At 48.0% G+C, this 22,325-nt stretch overlaps 1 protein-coding gene across 2 annotated transcripts in view; it reads left to right on the forward strand.

Annotated features, from left to right (window-relative positions):
• Window positions 921-22,325, forward strand: part of LOC8070793 (dynamin-related protein 3A) — a 30,464-nt gene continuing 9,059 nt past the window's right edge. The window contains exons 1-15 of one of the 2 annotated variants that reach the window (XM_021462924.1): window positions 921-1,381; window positions 2,757-3,039; window positions 3,142-3,170; window positions 3,255-3,356; window positions 3,731-3,799; window positions 3,897-3,956; window positions 4,462-4,575; window positions 5,318-5,366; window positions 5,704-5,810; window positions 8,760-8,855; window positions 8,943-9,035; window positions 9,114-9,251; window positions 16,532-16,645; window positions 17,392-17,496; window positions 17,618-17,633. In XM_021462924.1, the coding sequence (XP_021318599.1) occupies window positions 1,043-1,381; window positions 2,757-3,039; window positions 3,142-3,170; window positions 3,255-3,356; window positions 3,731-3,799; window positions 3,897-3,956; window positions 4,462-4,575; window positions 5,318-5,366; window positions 5,704-5,810; window positions 8,760-8,855; window positions 8,943-9,035; window positions 9,114-9,251; window positions 16,532-16,645; window positions 17,392-17,496; window positions 17,618-17,633 (1,714 nt within the window). In that variant the 5' untranslated portion in view covers window positions 921-1,042. The remainder of the gene's footprint in view (window positions 1,382-2,756; window positions 3,040-3,141; window positions 3,171-3,254; window positions 3,357-3,730; window positions 3,800-3,896; window positions 3,957-4,461; window positions 4,576-5,317; window positions 5,367-5,703; window positions 5,811-8,759; window positions 8,856-8,942; window positions 9,036-9,113; window positions 9,252-16,531; window positions 16,646-17,391; window positions 17,497-17,617; window positions 17,634-22,325) is intronic. The other variant, XM_021462925.1, reaches the window with a different exon arrangement.

The following is a 22,325-nucleotide window of genomic DNA, read 5'->3' on the forward strand; positions in this document are numbered from 1 at the left end:
TGATTAGGATTCCTTGTTAAGAGGGTCGAGTAAAGTTATACTCTTATTTTTTTCTATTCATGTTAGGATTTCTATTTAGATTATTAGGATTTCTGGTTGAGAAGGTCCACTAAAAAAACTTGCGAAAAATACAGTAGGAACTTGAGGACTTTTTACTCTTAATTTTCAATATCGAACATGATTTGGCCTATTTAGATTAGAATTCTAACTCGAGTTATATATATAATATAAGTCAAAACAAAAGAAACTCTTCATTACTCGATAGTTAGAGAGAGACGGACCAAAAAATAAATAGACCAAATAAAGAGCTGACATTTTGCTTCTTTATTATTAAATATAGATATAGATATTTTTACTATATATCTAGAAATAGTGTATATATAAATACATGATAAAAGCTATCGGTCTAGGTAAAATTAGAATGAAGGGAGTACACAATAATATAGCAAAAATAGTAACCATGTCACACATGAGGTATTTTCAAAAAAAAATAGTTAATAAAGTATTTGATTGTAAACTTGATTCCTCGTATGAAAATATTAGGAAAATAGTGAGAGTTGGGCAAAAAAAAGTTACCCTATTAATAAAATTCAAAAGTTATCAAATTTCATCTGTCACTATGTTATTCATGTTGACCAAACTTTTTTTTTAAATTTATTAGGTTTATAGAAAATATCAACAACATTTGTATATGTAAATTAGTTTACTGTGACAATAGATTCAACAATTTAATTTTATACCATGAATATAAATATTTGTATATACTATAAATATTAATATTTTAATATATATTTAGCTAAAAGTTAAATATGTTTGATTTTCTGCTTTTAAAAATTACGAAAAAGTTAAATATCTTTGATTTCTCTCCTTTTGAAAGGAAGGAGCATGTAGCAATTTCTACGAGCCGGTGCCTCACACAAAGCACACAAACCTTGCGAACCCATAGAAAATTCAAATTAAAAGAAAGAAAGAAAAAGGAGAAACCCCGCTCCGGCGCTCCCCTTTCAATCATCCATCTCAAAACCCTACTCTGCCTGTGGAGATGCCGAAGCCAGCGGCGGCGGTACCGGAGACGGTGGGGCAGGCGGTGATCCCGCTGGTCAACAGTCTTCAGGACATCATCGCGCGGCTGGATGGCGACGCCGCCGCTGGTCTGGAGCTGCCGCAGGTGGCAGCGATCGGTGGGCAGAGCAGCGGCAAGTCCAGTGTGCTGGAGGCGCTCGTCGGCCGCGACTTCCTCCCTCGGGGCCCCGACATCTGCACGCGCTGCCCCCTCGTGCTCCAGCTCGTGCGCCATGCGGCCCCCGAGGAATGGGGGGAATTTCTTCATGCCCCCGGCCGCCAGTTCCACGACTTCGAACAGATCAAGCGCGAGATCCAGGTAAGTGCCGAGCTTCGTCTCTTTTTGGGCTGCATATAGGCGATGTGTTTTGTCCAATGCTTGAGACACTAGGGATCTACTCCTATTTAGCTGAAAAGGGTATTTGTTTGGGTACAATTGCAACCGCAAAACCACTCTGAACTTGTAGTTCATATATGTGCTGATTTAGAGCAACTCTAGCAGATTTTCTTTCCTAAAGAAAAATGTAAGAGCATCTCCAAGAGCTCCTTAAAACAGCTCCCTATTTTTTTTTTGTTGTAAAAAGGAAAAAATAACAGCATTCCAACAATTTTCTATCTCAACTCCCTAAAGATAAGCACTTGGTAAATTCCCCCTCAACTCATATATATACACATGTGTTCCACACTCGCTATCCATCCAGGTGCCCCCTCCACCGTGGTTTCCTCCTTTCCTGCCCGGGTTTTCCTCTCACCTGGTTTTCGAGTTTTAGTAAGTTAATTATCAGAAACTATTGGAGGTAGGCAAAAATAGAGCTCCCTGTTTATTTTGCTCACTCGGCAGAATCATCGACTTATCAAGTAATTTTTAAGGAGCTTTTGGAGATGCTGTGCGATAGCATATCGATAGAGCCAATATTATTGGCAAAAGCTAAAAGAAGGAAAATTTGGTTAAATCTTTGTGCTATGATGTTTTATTTTTCAAGTATTACCTCAGTATGAAGATTTTTGTGAACTTTTAACATAGTTATAGTTAAGGCTGTATAGTGGAAAAGATGATGACCATGTAAAAACTTGACACTTTATTTTGATTTTTGCCTAGGATCACAACATGAGCCATTTTAGCATACATTCGCATTACTGTGGATTGCTTTATTACTATATACACAATTACATTTATTAGCCATTTTCTACTATGAAATGCTAAAGACTGGACGTTACTATCTGAGTGGGCCATCTTATTTACCTAGAACCTATCCTGTGCTGCCGTTGTTTGGCAAGGGTGCACATTTTGTTTTTAGTACTTAAGAAATGTGCTTTACCGTGTGCGACAGCCACGTGCTGTTATTGATTGTTCATTTCATGAGGAATACTTACATGATGCACTCAAAGTTAACAAAAATATGCTCTCCAGTGTGATAATCTACTTGATTAGTATAGATATTGTCCATTGCATTTTGAATCAGTTTTGAGTGTACTTCGCTCCTTATTTTTTGAGTCCTACAATAAAAAGTTTAATTCTTAACATTTTACTTCACTCCTCTTTTGTTTATCTACTCTTGCAGTTATTGGACACTATTGCTGAACTCCCATGCCACTCTTTATTATTCTATTCTTACATTGGTACCATATTTGAAAAAAAAAACTTCTATGCCTTATTATGTTCTCATGTGATGAAAGAAATTGATTGCTTTCAGCTTGAAACGGACAAAGAAGCTGGAGATAATAAAGGGGTTTCTGAGAAACAAATTCGTCTGAAAATCTTTTCACCAAATGTCTTAGACATCACCTTGGTTGACCTCCCTGGAATAACACGGGTGCCAGTTGGAGACCAGCCCAGTGATATTGAGTCAAGAATTAGAGCAATGATCATGCAATACATTAAGCATCCAAGTTGTATTATATTGGCTGTTTCTCCTGCAAATGCTGATTTAGCTAATTCTGATGCGCTCCAACTGGCAAGGCTTGCTGATCCTGATGGTACTTAATTAACTTAAATAATGCATTTGATTACTATTTCCTTTGTAGTAGTGGACAGCTAATTAAGTGTAAACCTTTAACTGCTTGCTGTTTTACTGGCAGGGTCTCGTACAATTGGTGTTATCACCAAGGTATTTATTTACTGTACACAACTTGTTGTATAGTCCTTTGATCACTGTATGGTCATTTTGATAACCTCATTTCAATGCCTTTAGTTAGATATCATGGACAGGGGCACTGATGCTCGTAACTTCTTGCTGGGAAATGTGATTCCACTCAAGTTTGGTTATGTAGGTGTTGTGAATCGCAGCCAAGAGGTATATTCTTTGCTGAACCACAGGCCTTGTAATATTTGATTGTCAGTTTGTGTTCTCTCTCAATAGTAGTTATTTCTATAGCCTTCCAATGCCAGCTTGATTGGGATAAAAAGCTTTGTTGTTGTTGGTTAATTGGTTCTATGGCCTCACACAATGCTAGGTTGATGTCTCCAATCACAAGGAACAAAAATAGGAGATCATTATGTTGTATTAAAAAGAAAAATGAAATTTGTGATATTAGAACTATTGATTTGCTTTTACATTTGTTCTGTTTATGATCTTGATCTTAGAAGCAGGGTTTTGGTACCTGCTTAGCTGTTTTTCTGAAGTAGTGAAGTTTTACGTTCTTACTTTTAACTAGCTGATTGCAACAGGATATCAACTTCAATCGAAGCGTCCAAGATGCACTTGCTTTTGAGGAAAAATTCTTCTCGACTCTACCTGTATGTCAGGAAATTAAATTTTATCTGTGCAACATTTTTTTACTGTAGATCAAGCACACTTTCTTAAAAATCTGGTTCATTGTTTTGTGTTTGACAGGCTTACAATGGTCTGGCACATTGTTGTGGTGTTCCTCAATTGGCCAAAAAGCTAAATATGGTATATTACTGTTAAATATCTGCTCGTTATACTTTGCCTCTGTATACCAAGTTCCTTTCCACCCTTTGGATTTTATCTGTTAATTTCCTGCAGAAACATTAAAAATTTTAGGATTTCTGGAAAAGTTGTCGCAATCTCTAATATGATGAAGAATGAATCAGTCTCAACTAGTTCAGGATAATGACTCGAAGTTAAATTCTCATGCCTCATGCTTAAATTGAAATGAGCAATGCTATATGGCATAGTCAGGAACACAGTAAAAGTACAGTAAAAGTCTTGAAGCTTAGATTATAATTAGCACAAAATGCTTAATGAATTTATTATGATGCTTGATATTTTTACTTCAAGATTTAAGGCTTTGGTACTGCAACTTGACTGACTGTGGTTATTCTGTAGCCACCTGTTTACACTTGTGAAGTTGTTGTGTTTCTACAAATAATATTAGTACGTTTCTAATGATTTTATCTGTTCAACTGATTACGATTTATCATGGTCCTTTTTGTAGATTCTGCTAAAGCACATCACAAATATGCTTCCAGGCTTGAAAACTCGCATAAATGCTCAGTTGGTAGCAGTTGCGAAGGAACATGCTGCCTATGGTGATACTGTAGAATCAGCGGTAATTATATTGATAGATGCCTTCATACTTCTAAAACTGTAAAGCATGCATCATGATGGATTGCCATGGAGCACTAGAGATACACTCAACATTCCAAATTGCAATCCACTGGGGTTTGTCCTAAGTCAAACTTCTCTAACATTGACCAAGTTTACACAAAAATGCACCAACATCTACAACATCAAATTAGTTTCATTAAATTCGCCAAAGAGCCTCTAGTCCAGTTGGTTAGAGGAACCCGGTGGCACTTCTCAGGTCCTGGGTTTGACTCCCCGTGGGAGCGAATTTTAGGCTCGGGTTAAAAAAAATCCCCTCTTTTGTCTCATGCCAAAGCACAGGTCTAAGGTCCGGTCCCTGTTGTGGTCGTTCTCACATGGGCTACGGTGCCACTCTGTATGGGTGGGACAGGGGTTCGGGGGTTTTCTCGACTTGCATGAGAAGGTCTTCTTCTTAATGCTGTCCTGGGGATGTCTTACCCTTGCAGGTCGAATTTTTTAGTTTCATTAAATTTTCCATGAGATATGGTTTTATGGTACATTTATTTGCACTTATACATTTTAATATATTTCTTTATGACAACAGAAGGACATTAAAAGTGTAGTCGATAACATCAAATTAGAATATTTTCTTGACATGGTTTTATGATATTTTTTCAGAACATATGTGGAAACCTTCAAAATTTACTGTACTTACATTATTACCCTCTTAATCTTAGATTTTTTTTTAATCTTGGTGGATGCAGGCTGGTCAGGGAGTCCAACTGTTGAATATATTGAGAAAATATTGTGAAGGTGAAGAATAATTTGTTCTGCCTGAAAACCTTAACGACAACATTTTGTATTTCTATTACGATGGTTGCAACTGCTCGCATTCATTATTTAAAGAATTTAAAATTGGTCTTACATTCTTCCGGTTGCAACAACTAGAAATCATTTGTGTGTGTTTTTAAGAAAACAGGAATACTTTACTTGTTCTTATTGTGTTACTCTTTAGATTGCATTGCATTGAAATTTGATGTTTATCTTATAAGGCCGTTTCTCATGCAAGATGATGTCTTCTTTATATCTTTCAGTTTAAATTCTCTCAAAGCTATATTATTCTAACATTTTATTGTTTTCCTAGTTTCAGCTTTTTCTTCAATGGTAGAGGGGAAAAACAGGGTATCTACAGATAAACTTTCTGGTGGAGCAAGGGTTCACTACATTTTTCAGTCAATATTTGTCAAGAGTCTGGAGGTTTGTGAAAGAAACAACTTTAAATATTTATCTAGCAGGCATGTGAATGAGAATATGACTCACTAGTCACTAAGACCATGGGGATAAGAATTCTATAATACGAGTGAGAAATGGACATTGAAGCAATATGCTATCTTTTGAATAACACAAAACCACCATGGAAGGTGACCTTTATCCTTTCTTATTTTGGTTAATAATGCATTATTTCATTTGTAATGTTAATATAGACTAAGGGCTTTAGAGCTTTACATTACATGCAATGTAGTTCTAACGAGATGCCCCCCTCTTGATACCTGCCATAGCCGTAGGGTTAGACACTTAGACTTGAACCTTGGATTTTCTTTCTCGTGTTGCTTTTTCCTCCTCCGCTTTCCCTTGATGTTGCCAGAGCGCGCCACCGGTGCGTGGGCTCACAAGGAAAGCGACGACGAGGCCTTCTCTCCCCTCTTCCTCGTGCTTATTGGCACCGTCAAGCTGTTGTCTGCCATTGTGTTGTGCGAGCTGCTCCTTCTGGCGGCTGACCTCGTACCGCTGGATCCCGGATCTAACAACCCTTGGGCCAGGCTTGTGTTGGTGAGACCTTTGGCGGCTCAAGATGGCAACGGGTACCCGAAACTCGAAACCCGATGGGTTTTTACTCTATTAGGCAAAGGGTATGGGTCAATTTCTCTACCCATGGGTTTATTAATGGGCAAAAATCTAGACCCAAAGGGTTTGTGGGCATGAGTATGGGGATGTAGTACCCAAACCCGTAAACCCATGGGCTTTTAAAACTGGATCCATCATAGTGAAGCAATCATATCAGTACACAATATCCTAAATTTTTCTACTAAACTACTATGTTCAGAGACATATATAAGATGATATGCCTATTCAAGTGAAAAATGAGAAGAATGAATATAATTTCATGTTCTGAGACATGATTTTCATGTTCGATTTTTTTCTTCGTTGCTATGTGGTTATGCCCATGGGCAACCCGATGGGTACCCATGACCCGATGAGCATGGGTCTGGGCATCAAATTAAACCTGTCATGGTCATGGGTTTTTTAGCGAGCAAATTTTATATTCATGGGCATGGGTTTGGGCTAACAAAAACAAAACCCAGCAGATTTATACCCGTTGCCATCTCTAATGGCGGCTGCACGGCGGCGGAGTGACTGTGGCCTGCTCTCGCTCTCATGGAGCCATGCTTGGCTCTAGTTGGGTGGGGGTTGCCGAGATCCACCGCCACCATGGCTGGATTGGGCCCAGGCGGTGGAGAGTAGATCTATTGTGGCCGGCGTCCCTTGCGTCGTCGGCTTCACCTACAAGCGCGACCAGGTTGTTCTAGCGACTCAGTCAACTTTAGGTTGGCGGTAGTGTGAGTTCCTTGGCGGGCGGGCGGTGGCGAGGTGGTGCGGGGGCGGCTGCTCATGGGGGCAGGCAAAGCCACTGGGGGTGGGTGCTTGATGGCGAGGCGAACGAGCACTAGGCCTGCGACCGTGTAGCATAGGAGGTGGCGAGCAGGCTTGCGTTGGTGGTGACGTCGGCGTGGTCCGTCTTTGGGCGGCCATGATGGCTGGCCACAACGAACCTGTCATGGGCATGGCCTTTCATCTGCAATGGCTCTGAGTTTAGCTTGCGAGCTGCATGCGGTGGCAGACGATGGACAACTTCACCTGGCTTTGCAGGACCAGCTGCATTGACCGCATAGTGTGCTTGACCACACGCCGCAGTGTTTGCAGGACCGGCTGACAAGCGGTGGTGTGGCCTTTGTGTGTAGGTATGAGGAGGGATGTGTTGGGCAAAAGCCTTGGCCGATGTTAGCCAGAGCGGATGATGGTGACACCTCTAGGGGTCGTTTCCTTGAAGCATCGTCGAGGCGCCTCCCCTCTTCTTCTGAGGAAACTCCGCCTAGGGTCCCTAGGCAGGTGAAGTTGGCGCTTAGTGTCGTATCCTTCCTGCAGGCGCCGCCTAGAAGATCCTGCACTGCCTTGATGGATGCTGGTCCCTGTGGGACATTTACTCTTATCTGCAAACCTTGGGTTGGCTACATGCTTGTGGCACATCTATGGCTTTCCTAGGGTGGATCCGTGGCGAAGTTGTAGCTGCTTTCGTTGTGGGGTTGCAACAAAGCTTGGCAATGATGACAAGCTGTGTTCACTTTCTTTGGAGCCTGGGGCTTGTGAGTACTGAGTAGCTGGCGACGTGTTAGGGCTTCGGCTGATGTTCGTTGTGGGAAGTCGGAGCTTCTTATCGCTATAACTTGTGATAAGCTCGGCAAACGATGGCGTGCAGTGCACTCTGTCGGCTGTGTATTATCGTTATGTGTAGGTGGGTTGCTCGGGATTAGCCGTCTGGTTTGTTGTGTTTAGTTTTTTCACCTGTTTTCCTTTAATAAACTGCGACTGATGTTTTAGGCTTGGTTTACCTAATAAACTGGGTCAATTCTATTTTTTCTTAACTGAAAGGCAGAGGTCCTGCCATTGCATTAAAAAAAAGTTTCCTGCCGTCCTATTACTGGATGTTTCAGTAAAGTTATGCTTCACGCAGACAGCAGTTAAGCTTCGGTCAGAGTACCTTTTGGCTGCTAAGTCTGACTTTATGCCTCTTGCCTCCCTTATTAACATGCTCCAGGACAAAAAAAAAGTGTGCAGTGCATTGTGTGATAGAAGAATATTTTTCTGCAATGAAAGTGCTCAGTCTATTTCTAGGTTTCCAATAACATACATTCATACTTGTGCTGTCGAGTTATTTGATGTACAACTACTTTATCCTTTGTTTGATACCAGGATGTGTTGGAAAAATGATCTTTATTTCCTGTCGTTCTGAATTAATTGGTTCTGATGCCTTCCTACCCAACAAACCGTTATTTATGTCCACAATTTCATTAGCAAGAATATGCATTGTCCTTCTGCCTTGTCTGGTGTTTCTGTAATTTGCACCTCTTAATTACCTACTCATACCAGCAGGAAATTGACCCTTGCAAGAGTATTACTGATGATGATGTCCGCACAACCATCCAGAATTCTGGTGGTCCAAAAGGGGCTATGTTTCTGCCTGAGGTTTGTGTTTGGCTAGATTATGTTTGGTATTTCTACTAATTTGTGTTCTTTTTACATAATCCTTGTGTTTTCCTTTTTGAGTTTTAGGTACCATTTGAGATTCTTGTGCGAAAGCAGATTGGTCGCCTACTTGACCCAAGTCTTCAGTGTGCCCAATTTATCTATGATGAATTAATCAAAGTATGTGTTCATAACTCTTGTATGCTTGTATCCTGTGAACCTTTAATTAAAGTGCTTAGAATATCCTATTTGATGCAGATTAGCCATGGTTGCTTAATCACTGAACTTCAGAAATTTCCAGTTCTTAAAAAGCGGATGAGTGAAGTCGTTTGCAGTTTCTTGAGAGATGGCCTTCGACCTGCAGAAACAATGATAACCCATATCATCGAAATGGAGGCAAGCGTTTACTTTCCTATGTTCTGATCTTCCAATAGCATGTAGCTACTGGATTGCTCCCAAAAAAATTGTCTTGTTTGTCCCCTCAATTGTATTCTTCTGGCAGTAGGTAATCATTAACCATTGAATTTGTTTTGTGTCCAAATTTATTTAGCATTGAACATTAAAATATTTTATTGTGTGCTATTAGGTATCTGTATCCTTTTCGAAGTAGTAAGGTGGAGTCCGTTACCAGTTTTTCATAAACCTTGTCAAATCACAAAGAATCATTTTTTTTTGAAGATCTTCATTTGCTGCTTCAAAGTCATAATCATACAAATCAGATGTTTTGTTAGAGTTCTGATTTTCCATAACATGGGCTAACCCTAGAGGGTTAGGAATATAGTGTCATACACATGGGCCTCATGGGCCTAGCCACATGGGCCTAAACTCATATACTCTAACACCACCCCCCCCGCAATCTGAACTACCGTCGCAGCGGAGTTTACAGACTGGACACGAAAGAAAAGAAGTACAGTACACGAGCCCCCCCCACAGACACAACTAGCCACTGGTGATGTTGAGGCTGGTGCGGAACTCGGTGAAGGTCGACGATGGGAGACCCTTGGTGAAGATGTCGGCGAACTGGGAGGTGGTCGGGACGTGGAGGACCCGAACATCGCCGACGGTGACCCGGTCCCGGACGAAGTGTAGATCGATCACATGCTTGGTCCTCTGGTGCTGAACCGGGTTGGTGGAGAGGTACATCGCACTGACGTTGTCGCAGTAGACCAGTGCGCTACGGGAGAGAGGACTGTGGAGCTCGGCGAGGAGCTACAGGAGCCAGGAAGCCTCAGCCACGCCGTTGGCGACAGCGCGGTACTCCGCCTCGGCACTGGAGCGGGAGACGACCGGCTGACACTTGGACGACCAAGACACCAGGTTGCCGCCTAAGAAGACGGCGTAGCCGGAGGTGGAGCGGCGGGTGTCCGGACACCCGGCCCAGTCAGCGTCAGTGTAGACGACGAGCTCAGTGGAGGACGACCGTCGGTGAAGGAGACCGAAGTCGACGGTGCCGCGGAGGTAGCGTAGGATCCGCTTGAGAGCGGTGAGGTGTGGCTCGCAGGGATCATGCATATGGAGACAGATCTGCTGAACTGCATAGGTGATATCCCGCCGGGTGAAGGTGAGGTACTGAAGTGCCCCGGCAAGACTCCGATATGCAGTGGGATCTGTCACAGGTGTACCCTCAGCCTCCGAGAGCTTGCCCTGTGTGTCAACTGGAGTGGAGCAGGGCTTGCAGTCAGTCATCCCAGCTCTCTCCAGGATATCAAGAGTGTACTGCCGCTGATGATGGAGTAATCCAGCAGGGTGAGGCTCAACAGTGACCCCGAGGAAGTGATGTAGTGCACCCAGATCCTTCATAGCAAACTCCTGCTGAAGAGAGGCGATGATCCGCCAAAGGAGTGACTCACTGGAGGCTGTGAGGACAATGTCATCAACATAGAGGAGCAGATATGCATGCAGTCTCAGTGCCATGGTGATAGATGAACAGAGAGATATCTGACTTGGCCTCTACAAACCCCAGAGTCAGTAGAAAGGCAGCAAACCGATCGTTCCACGCCCGGGGGGGCTGCTTGAGGCCGTAGAGAGACTTGTTGAGCCGACACACCATGTCGGGACGAGAAGAGTGAACAAACCCCGCCGGCTGACTGCAGTAGACTGTCTCAGTAAGAACGCCATGTAGGAAGGCATTCTTGACGTCCAGCTGATGCACGGGCCACCCGCGCGTGAGAGCCAGCGAGAGCACCGTGCGGACGGTGGCCGGCTTCACTACCGGGCTGAAGGTCTCGTCGTAGTCGACACCGGGGCGCTGAGTAAAGCCCCGGAGAACCCAGCGAGCCTTGTACCGCTCAAGGGTGCCGTTAGCCCGGCGCTTGTGGGTCTAGATCCACTTGCGGGTGACGATGTTGGAGCCCGGGGGACGAGGGACCAGATCCCAAGTCTGGTTGGCGAGGAGGGCCGCGTACTCCTCTTCCATCGCTTGGCGCCAGTGAGGGTCCAGCAAGTCCTCGTGGACGGAAGAGGGTACCGGGGAGACCTGCGAGTCCCCGGGCATCGCTGCAAGAGCCCGGGGCTGCAGGGTACCAGCCGCGTGTCGCGTCACCATCGGGTGAACATGACGCGGGTGTCGGTGAAGGAGCGGAGGGTGGTACACCGGCGTCGCGACCTGGGAAGCTGGGTGCCTCGGCGGCGGGGTCGGTGTTGCCGGCGGGGAAGATGTCGCCGGTGGCGCAGGTGGCCCCGGCGAAGAGGGGGCCACCGGCGCCGACGGAGGCAGCGGCGCCAGCCGGGCACGTCGCTGGTAGACGTGCACCGGCTGGGCGAAGCGTGCCGGTGGGGCCGGAGTCGGAGACGCCGACCTGGGACCCACACCGGGAGCACGTCGCTGGTAGACACGCACCGGCTGGGCGAAGCGTGCCGGTGGGGCCGGTGTCGGGGGTGCCGACCCGGGACCCGCGTCAGGCGCAGGGGCCGGGCCGGAAGGTGACCCCTCGAGACCCGGGCAGGGTAGAGGCCCCGTGGTGTCACGGGCGACAGGGGACGTAGCAGTACCTGCAGGAAACACCGGCAAAGGTGGCTCGACTACCGGGTCAGTAGGAAACACAGAGGAGAGGTCAAGCTCCGAGGTGGAAGCGGGAGTGGTAGTGGTGGAAAAGGGAAAGATCGACTCATCGGACACCACATGGCGAGATATGAGGACTCGACGAGAGGTAAGGTCGTAGCATCGGTACCCCTTGTGATCCAGGGAGTACCCAAGGAAGACACAGAGAGTCGAACGGGGAGCCAGCTTGTGAGGAGCGGTGGCGGTGGTGTTCGGGTAACACGCACACCCAAAGACTCGAAGGTGATCGTAGCGAGGGGGGGTACCGAAGAGAGCGTGGTGTGGGGTGGGAGTTGGGCAGGCAGAGGAAGGAAGGCGGTTAAGGAGGTAAGTGGAGGTGTGCAAGCTCTTGGCCCAGAAGCGAGCCGGAAGCGAGACCTGAAGAAGAAGAGTACGCGCGGTGTCGTTGGTGGTGCAAATCATGCGCTCAGCCTTGCTGTTTTGAGAGGAGGTGTACGGGCAAGACATGCGCAACTGGACACCGTGAGGGAGAAAGAAGGCACGGGAGGTGGAGTTATCGAACTCCCGATCATTGTCACACTGGACAGCCTTGGACAGCCTTGACGGTGAGGCCGAACTGTGTGGACACCCAAGCGAAAAAATGGACAAGTGTGGGGAAAGCATCAGGCTTCGCACGTAAGGGAAAAGTCTAAGAATAATGCGAATAATCATCAACCACCACAAGATAGTACTTGTATCCAGAAATACTGATGACAGGAGATGTCCATAAGTCGCAATGTACAAGGTAAAAAATGCGGGCCGCATGAGAAGAAGAACTAGGAAAAGGAAGACGAACATGACGACCATAGTTATTAGGACCGGACCGGACATCGAACCGGTGAGAGCTTCGGTTTGCTGGTTCACTGGTCCAACCGTTAGGAACCGGTTGAACCGCCGGTTCGATTATTTTGGACCGGATGAATTGAACCGCTCACAAATAATTTGAACCGGTGCAATTTAATAATATACAACAAATAATTAGCAACATATGGCCTTGTTTAGTTCCCCAAAAATTTTGCAAAATTTTTCAGATTCCCCGTCCCATCGAATCTTTAGACGTATGCATGGAGTATTAAATATAGATAAAAATAAAAACTAATTGCACAGTTTAGTCGGAATTGACGAGACGAATCTTTTGAGCCTAGTTAGTCCATGATTAAACAATATTTGTCAAATACAAACGAAATTGCTACAGTGCTCATTTTGCCAAAAAGTTTGGAACTAAACAAGGCCTATATTTAATCACTGCACACATAAAATGATAAAACACACAACTATATAACCAACTCTAGAGTTGTTTTACAAGATAGGTAAAAGATACACATGAAAAAAGAACATAGGAGCACTTACAAATCGGTGAAAAAAGGACTCAAATAGTAATTTAAATATTCATCATTAAAAAAACAATCTTAGATATTGAATATTAATTTAAATAACCATTGTTATAAAAATAATCTTTAGATGAAATAGATTGCGGTATTACAAGCTTGTTAAAATAATCAAGATGAATATGTTATTTGACTAGTTCAAAAGGTCATACTAAAAAGTGTTTTTTTTTTAATTAAAAAGAAGCATTGACGTCAACCTGCAGCGCCACCAAGACCAAATTCTAGTACTACACGCATGCATTCAAATATCTGGTACTCCAAATCTTCCAATCGAGAATCACCAGGTGGCAGCAGTAACAGTAGATAGATGGGCCCTGCATGGTCCACCCTCCCAGCGGCCAGGCGCAGTTGCATGCACATGCACGCCAGCAGCCAGCAGCCAGAGCACGCTTCCGCACGCCAACTTTTTCGAGCCGCTCCGGTTTGAATGGAACCGGACGGTTCACCGGTTCTACAAGAAACCGGCCGGTTCGTCCGGTTTTTAGCGGTCCAAATGCATAAGCGGTCTTTAAAGTGAACCGAACCGTTATAGTCTCTGGTTCGGTCTTTTATCGGTCGGACCGCCGGTCCGGTCCTAATAACTAGGATGACGACTCAGTTGGCACGCATGACACAGATGCTCATCATGAGCCCGAGTACATCGAATATCGGAACTACGACTGAGCTGCATCAGGGTATCACGTCCAGGATGGCCGAGACGCTGGTGCCAAGTAGTGGAGATGGTGGTGGCGAAGGCAGCTGACAAAACTGGCGAAGGAGGCGAGGCAAATGCCGGAAAGCGAAGAGTGTAAAGGGGCCCCGTGCTGTCACATCGGAGCAGAGGACGCCGGGAAGCCAAATCCTTCACAGTAAGACCAGAAGAGTTAAACTCCACAGAGCTGTAAAACGACGAATTGAAAGAAGGTTGTGAACCATAGAAGGAGTAACAAGAACGTCAGGAAGACGAAAGGAACCATGGGGGCCGGCTGCACCCACAGAGGTGATTGGAAGACAGGACCCATTGGCGACCACAATGGACGAAGGAAGAGAGGGAGGGTGAACAGAGGAAAGTATACCGGGGTTAGGAGTGGTGTGGTAAGTAGCCCTAGAGTCGGCGACCCACTTTGGCCCAACTGGTGGTGTCAGGGCCATGGTGCTGAAGGAGTTGGCCAGAGCCACCTTGTCCCAGCCGGCAGGCCCCGGCCACGTAGACGTGGGGGGTGCCGTCCACGGGGTCGGAAACCCCGAGTAAACACCCGCAAGCATGGCCGCCGGCGGGCGAGGCTCACCACCGGAAGCCTGGAAGGACCACATGGAGATGCGCCCTGACCATGGGTTGTGGAAGGATGGCTAGGGTGCACCCCGTGGAGGTGGCGGCGTCGTGTTGCCCCCACGACCTGCTCCACGTCCCCCACCACGGCGACGGCGGCCGCCACGGCCCCCCCACCCCCGCTCGGCCCGGGGGGAAGAGGACCAAGAAGTGACGACTGTGGTGGTGTGGCAGGACGGGGCAGAGGAGTGGCAGCGAGAGCAGTCGAGGAGGACGAGGACCCCGGGGCGGAGGTGGACCCAGGCTGTAGGCCCTGAGTAAGCTCCTCCATGACAAGGTCGTCATGGACCTATAGGAAGGTGGGAAAGGGCCGCTGCCGGCTGATCCACGTCCGGAGGTAGGAGTAGCGGTCACTGAGCCCGCGGAGAACATTGAGGACCAAGATGTGGTCTTCCACGGGCTAGCCGAGGTCGCCGAGAGAGTCCGCCATGCCCTTCATCTGGTGGCAGAACTCGCTGACGGAGAGGTCGCCCTGGACGAAGGTGCGGAAGCTCGCGTCGAGCCGCAGAGCCCGGGCTTCGGCGTTGCCCAGGAACTGGCCCTCGAGCGCCAGCCAGGCCCCGCGAGCGCTCGGAGTGTTGCGGACGAGGTCGTGGAGGTCCAGGGAGATCGTCCCCAGAATCCAGGAGAGGACGATGCTGTCGAGGCGTAGCCACGAGGGGGTCGGGACCGCCCCCGCGGTGTCGAGGAGGACGTGGTCGTCGAGGGCGTAGCGGCGAAGGGTGAGAAGGACCAAGTCCCTCCAGCGAGCGTAGGAGGGCGACTCGGGCTCGAGGACGACCGGGACGAGGAGGCGGATGTTCTGGACGCCCCCGGCCTGGTAGTGGAGCTGCACCACGTGGGGGTCGGCCGGATCGTGCCAGACGACCGCAGCCGATCCCGAGGACGTGGTCCTGACGTCCGGTGAGGCCGGGAGGCCGAGGAACTGCTCGGCTTTGGCGATCTGGCGGGTCAAGGCGTCGGCCGCGTCGCGCTCGCACTCCCAAGCGAGAGCGGCCTCATGCACGCGGGCCCGGCCCTCCGCAGCCGCAGCACGAGCAGTGACGAGAGCGGCGATGAGGGTGTCCGGACGATGCGCCACGGGCGGCGGAGGCGGTGCAGGGAAGGGGGCTGCAGCCGGGGGCAGTCCACCCGCGCCGGCTAGAGTGGAGGTCAGCCCCCTGGGTAGAGCCCCGGCGGCCACGGCCAGTGCCCCAGCCCTGTCCACAGGCATGCCGAGGCCTGCCGCGGCGGCAGCAGCCGCAGCCCTGGCATACGCGGCGATGGCGGCGGCTGAAGGGCCATCGAGCGCATCCCCTGCTCGTGCGAGCAGGTCCCCTGTGTGCGCGCCGGCGTGTAGGAGTGGGTCCTCTGCTGCAGGCGCGACGTCCTCGGCGCCGGGGTCCTCTGCAGCACCCGTCTGGCCCGCGCGCGCGGTCAGGGCGGCAGCCGCGCCGGCGGCGGCGCTAGCAGAGGTGGCTGGGTCGGCTGCAGGTCGGGGCGGCGCTGGACGCACGATTTGCGCCCAAGGGGAGGTGGGGAGGGGAGGAAAGGAGGTGAAATAGGAAGGAGGGGGAGAAGGAGAAGGCCGGCCGGCCAGGGGCGGCGGCGGCGGCTGGGTGGCTGGGTTGGGTAGGGAAAACCCTAGGCTGCTGATACCATGTTAGAGTTCTGATTTTCCATAACATGGGCTAACCCTAGAGGGTTAGGAATATAGTGTCATACACATGGGCCTCATGGGCCTAGCCACATGGGCCTAAACTCATATACTCTATGTTTTACTAGTTTTGTAGTCATGTTTTTTTTTGCTATTTTCTAGTGAAATTGCGTGTACATGCTAATATGGAACCCATTTGATTTAACTGCCTTTGTGCTATTCTGCGTGTACTTAATATCTGTATTGTTTATTTTCTTATGTTTCTTTGAGTAGTGACAAGTTGGTGCACCTTTTATTTTATAGATGGATTATATAAATACTTCACACCCAAGCTTTGTTGGAGGCACCAAGGTCGTTGAACTTGCAAAGCATGAAGTTCTACCTCCCAAAACATCAACTTCACTATCAGGTCATAAGGTATACATATTCAGCTTGTACCTTTGCAACCAAAATATTGTACATTGCCTTTTATTTTCTCGTATACTTGAATGTTCTGTACTGCTCTGGTACAAAAGTTTTAAGTTTATTTTGGAGCGAATACACTAGTGGTCCCTAAACTATTCCCATGGGCCATTCTGTCATCATGCTGCGGGGAGAGGAGTTCGTGGCTTTGTCAATGGCAAACTGTCGGCAATGGAGAGATAGGAAGAGAGATGACAATGTTGACATGCCACAGACAGTTTTGCACATTGATTTGGGATACCCGGACCTCAAGTAGCACATTGAGTTTGGGGGATCCAGATCTGGACTTTAATAGCTTATTTATGATAAAAATGCAGTACTATATTTTATATTTACAAAATTGCTCATATTTTTTTTGTTCAGCTTAATAATTCCATGGTACACTGTTGCGCTAAATGAAGAAAATGATTCATTGAAAGAAAAAATGGATTATTTTTCACACCCTGAAACCTATGTGGATTACTGTATTGATATGGTGTGAGCTGGGTAGGGGTCTGAGGACCAAGTGTATGACACTTACCCTCATCTTTGGCTGTGTCTGCGCCTTGGTAGATAGCCTGTTAGAGAGGGAGGGGAAGGGGCTGGGGAAGGATATTACTTGTTCAAATCATTCATGTAATCTATTACTTATTTGGAATTGTCTTTTTTTACTGTGGGCTCAAAAGTATTGCTGGTTACCACTTCGCTTCCCTTCACTGTAGGATGGTACTATTGTTGGTTCCGAGATACAATTAACAGCTGAAAGAAGCCAAAAGTCACGTGCTGTTTTCGCAAGAGATGCAACCAGAAGAGCAACATCTGAACAGGCTAGCAGAATTTGAAATACTGTTTTTTTTTTAAACAATTTTGTGTATGAAGGTCTTTACAGTTTTTTTTTCTGCTTGATTTGTTTGTCTATCCTCTGTTTCTGCTTGATTGGGATTGCAGGCTTCTATGGAAGCAGGTAAATTGCTCACCTGTAATTATGCTAATCGCATGCTTCACCTGCATTTGTTTTTCTTTATGGATTGCAATGTTGTTTTGGGTTGCATTGAGTTGATTGTTTATTTTGTTGAACTAGACATGGCAGCTGTTTGAGCGTAGTGTTCTTTTCAAAGTAGTATTGTTTGCTCCGGAGCCACTCCTGTGCTAATTTAGATGTATGATATTTGTGGTCAATCGAATTGTAAATACCTCATATTCTTTGAAAAATAACAAAGCACTATGTTCACTTGTTTAGCACTTTATAAATGGGCCTAAACTGGATAGAGCTAATCTTGTGGATGTACACATGGCCAAAATCAAGATCTACACATTACTGGAAACTAGGAGGATTCCCTGTGCGTTGCCGCGGGTATGAAGAAGGAATATAAATAGGTTATAATATGTATTGTCTAGATGGACAGCTTATATGTTCAGAGAATAGGTGACTTGCTAAGGTGGACATTACGATTACTTGAGCTAGTAGATTTTAATTGTGTGTGATAGTGGATTGTCTAGTTGGATAGCTTGCATGTTAAGAGAAATAGATAGTGGGGTGTGATAGTGGATTGCCTAGTTGGATAGCTTGCACGTTGAGAGAAATAGTTAGTGGGGTTTTGCTTTATAAGAGTATAAGATTTCTAAAGCTATTAACTACAGACTTGTAAAAAAAAAAGCTATTAACTACAGAATATGCATTCTACTTCAACCCCCCCCCCGCCCCCCCTCCCTTTCATTTTCATAGTGTCTGAATGAAACAAGCAATTGTAAACCATATTTCTTTACCAAGAAGTTGAAATTTGAGCCCCATGCTGGTCTAAAATGAGTTTGTACCTGGAAGAAAAATGTATTAACATCTACAACACCAAATAAATGCACGATCAAGACATCCCATGGAGTTAATGAAACTAATTTGATGCTGTAGATGTTTGTGCATTTATTTTCCAGAAACTTGTTCAATGTTAGAGAAATTTTACTTAGGACAACTTCTATTTTTGAACTGAATATGTTTCTGCTCACAGTTACCATGCTATCTTCTTTTGTAGTTGTAAATGATAGTTAAGCCTAGCTACTTGTATCTTACTTTCCTGCCATTTATTATTCACTGTCTAGGTAATTTCAGCTAGCTTAGCAGCCAAGTTTAATGTCTACTTTATGCCTAGAACTAGAATATGATGTAGTAGGTAGCTGACCACTCTGCTATATAAGCAGTGGCAGACCTTCTTGAGAACCAAGTCTTGTAAGTTTTACAATTCAATCCAAGCGGCCTATGGCCAAGCTGCCCTTAGGCTTTCTACCCTAATCTGAGATCTATGTCTGGGCAACAATTGGTATCAAGAGCCTAGGGTTCTAGTGAGTGAGGCCAGATCGCGCGCCGCCGCTGGAGGAGCAGTGATCAACCCTTGGCGCGGCACAGCAGGTTCTGGTGCCACAGACTGCGCGACTCGCGTTGCTGCTACGGAGGTGGCGGATGCAGCAGTGCTATGTGCTGAGATGGAGCGGGAGGAGCTGGAGCCAGCTAGAGCAGGATCGCGCAGCCCACATCGCTGCCGCCAGTCGCCGTCAGCTGAGCAACGTCGTGGTCGCCACAGGTGTTCGCCGGTGCTGCAGGCCAGCGACTTCGGGGCAGGAATGTCGTGGCTGATGCTCACCAAGTCCAACTACCACGAGTGGAGCTTGCTGATAAAGGTGAAGCTCCAAGCTCGACGCTTGTGGGAGGCGGTCTCCATCGCGGCGTCATCTACGATGACGATCACCAGGCCTTGGAGGCTCTTTGTGCCGCCGTCCTCACTGAGCTCGGCATTTCCCTCCCCAACAAGGCCACGGTGAAGCTGGCGTGGGACGCGATCGCCGCGCAGCAGGTTGGCGGTGACCGCGTATGCCGAGCGACGCTGCAACGGCTCCGAGAGTGGGAAACCCTCGCCTTCTAGCCCGGCGAGCAAGTCGAGGACTTTGCCATGCGGCTGACCAATCTGATAGAGCATATGGCGCACAACAACGACACCGACGTGACGAAGGAGCGCGTCGTGGAGAAGTTTCTCCGGTGCATGCCGAAGAGGTAGGCGCAGATCATGAACTAGATCGAGACGCTCCTTGATTTTGAGCAGCTCACCGAGCGACTCAAGGCGGTGCAAGACTGTGAGCAGGCGACACCGACCTGACAGAGGAGCGCGTCGTGGAGAAGTTTCTCCGGTGCATGCCGAAGAGGTACGCGCAGATCATGAACTAGATTGAGACACTCCTTGATTTTGAGCAGCTCACCGTGCGACTCAAGGCGGTGCAAGACTGCGAGCAGGCGCCAGATTCCGAGACGCCCGCCGTGGAGGCAAGCTACTGTACATTGTTGAGCAGTGGCGCGCCTTCAAGGAGGAAGGCGCTGGGTTATCCAAGGATCACTGTCGACATCCCCGTGTCGGCAAGAAGAACAAGCCGAAGGGTGACTGTGATGGCGGCGATGGACAAACGAACAAGGCATGTGGCGCTGATGGTGAACGTAGGGCGAACTGCGACGACACCTGCCTTAGCTGCAACCGCGCTGACCACTGGTCCTGAGATTGCCCTCATCCTCGGCCTGATCGCAAGCGTGGTGGTGCGGCGAACGTCGCGGAAGCAGAGGTGGCGGCTGCTCTTTTCTCATGCACGGATTCCTAGAGCTGGATGTAGGGGGGAGCAGCGGCAAGGTGCAAGCTTTTGTTAGTTGCTGAACTCTTACTCTAGGTAGTAGCTGAACTCTTACTCTCATCAAGGGAGAGGATGACACTAGGAGTTGGAACAATTTTCTGGTTTATTTCTCACATAATGCCATACCAACCTGAGGGGTTGGGGATACATATTTATAGGCTGCTATTCAGCCAAGCCTATGCCAATATGCTAGTCCGAGATGCTAGTCTAAGATGCTGTCCTCAAAGACCACCATGCAGTAGGGTCACAAGGACCATGTGCTGCAGCCCTACAAAGGCCACAGTACAAAGATTTATCCATCATTCTCCTAAGTCTTGTGCGTCGTCTTGTGGGAAAGTTGAACCATCCCGATCCTGGAGCAGAGCTCAAGGAACTGACCCTCCCAACAGGCTTGGTGAGCAGGTCTGCAAGCTGATCCTTGGTGTTGATGTAGCTCGCCTTGATGCTTTCTTCATCCAAGCAGCCTCGGATCAAGTGGTACTTCACCCGGATGTGCTTGCTTCATTCATGGAAAACAGGGTTCTTTGCCAGAGCCAGAGCGGACTTGCTGTCCAGCCTGAGCTCCACCGCTTCAGTGACTCCGTCGAGGAGATCACCAAGCAGTCGAGCGAGCCAGAGCGCCTGAGTCGAAGCGGTGGAAGCCACTATGTACTCAGCCTCGTAGTTGGACAGGGCCACCACCTGTTGCTTAACTGAGTGCCAGCTAATGAGGCACTTGCCGAGGAAGAAGAGAATCCCGCTTGTGCTCTTGCTGGTGTCGATGTCGCCCGCGTGGTCACTGTCGCTGTACCCGACGAAATGTGCCGTGCCAGGGCACCTCAGGTAGTAGAGACCGTGGTCGAGAGTCCTCGGAACATAGCGGATGATCCTCTTCACAGCTTGCTGGTGCTCAAGTGTCGGTCATTGCATGAACCGACTAGCGTAACCGACGGAGAACGCCAAGTCTGGTCAGATGTGGGCGAGGTAGCGAAGGCTCCCCACAAGACGCCGATGTTACGTAGCGTCCACCTCCATCGTGCTGTCGCGGCCCAGCTTCAGCCTCTCCATCGGAGTGAGAGTTGGGTTGCAGTCGGTGAGCCTAGCTAGCTCAACGACGCGCTTGGTGTAGGCTGTTTGTCGAAGCGTGATCCCGATATCATCCTGGTGCACCTCGATCCCTAGGTAGAAAGAGAGAGGCCCCAGGTCACTCATCTGGAAGGTGGCCTTCATCTCTTTCTTGAATGCCGCCACCTCTGCATCCTTGATGCCGGTGATCACCAAGTCGTCGACGTAGACACCCACCAGCAGGGCATTTCCTCCATTGCCCCGTCGGTAGACGGCCGCCTCGTGCGGGCTTTGCTTGAAGCCCATCCCCTTTAGCGTGGAATCCAACTTGGCATTCCACGCCCTCGGTGCCTGCCGCAAGCCATAGAGGGCCTTGCGCAGGTGAAGCACCTTGCCCTCCTTGCCGGGAATCGCAAATCCTGGTGGCTGATGCACGTAGACCTCCCCCTTCAAGTTGATGTTAAGAAACACCAACTTGGCATCCATGTGATGAACACGCCAGCCCTCCTAGGCTACTAGCGCAAGGAGGAGTCGCACGGACTCCATCCCGTGTCGTCAAAGTCGACCCTCTCTTGCTGCACGAAACCTCGTGCCACCAAGCGAGCCTTGTGCTTGACGATGGCGCCGACTTCATCCCTCTTTAGCTTGAACACCCACTTAAGGGTGATTACGCGGTGACCATGAGGGAGGTCAACAAGCTCCCAGGTGTGGTTATTCTTGATCACATCCATCTCCAACGTGCCTGGAGGAGTGGCTGTCGATACTGGAGCATGTGGCGTCGCCGACTGTGGTGGTGTCGGTGAGGGATTCGGCGCAGCTGAAGTTGTGGCCGGAGAGCGTGGTATTATAGAAGACACCGGGGTTAATGGAGACTTGGGAGCCGAGGTAGGCATGCTTGGCGAAGAAGAGCTGCCTACTCCCTCAGCTCCCACAAAGTGGACGTGCTCGA

Source organism: Sorghum bicolor, chromosome 6, assembly GCF_000003195.3.
Source record: "Sorghum bicolor cultivar BTx623 chromosome 6, Sorghum_bicolor_NCBIv3, whole genome shotgun sequence".
NCBI classification, from domain to species: domain Eukaryota; kingdom Viridiplantae; phylum Streptophyta; class Magnoliopsida; order Poales; family Poaceae; genus Sorghum; species Sorghum bicolor.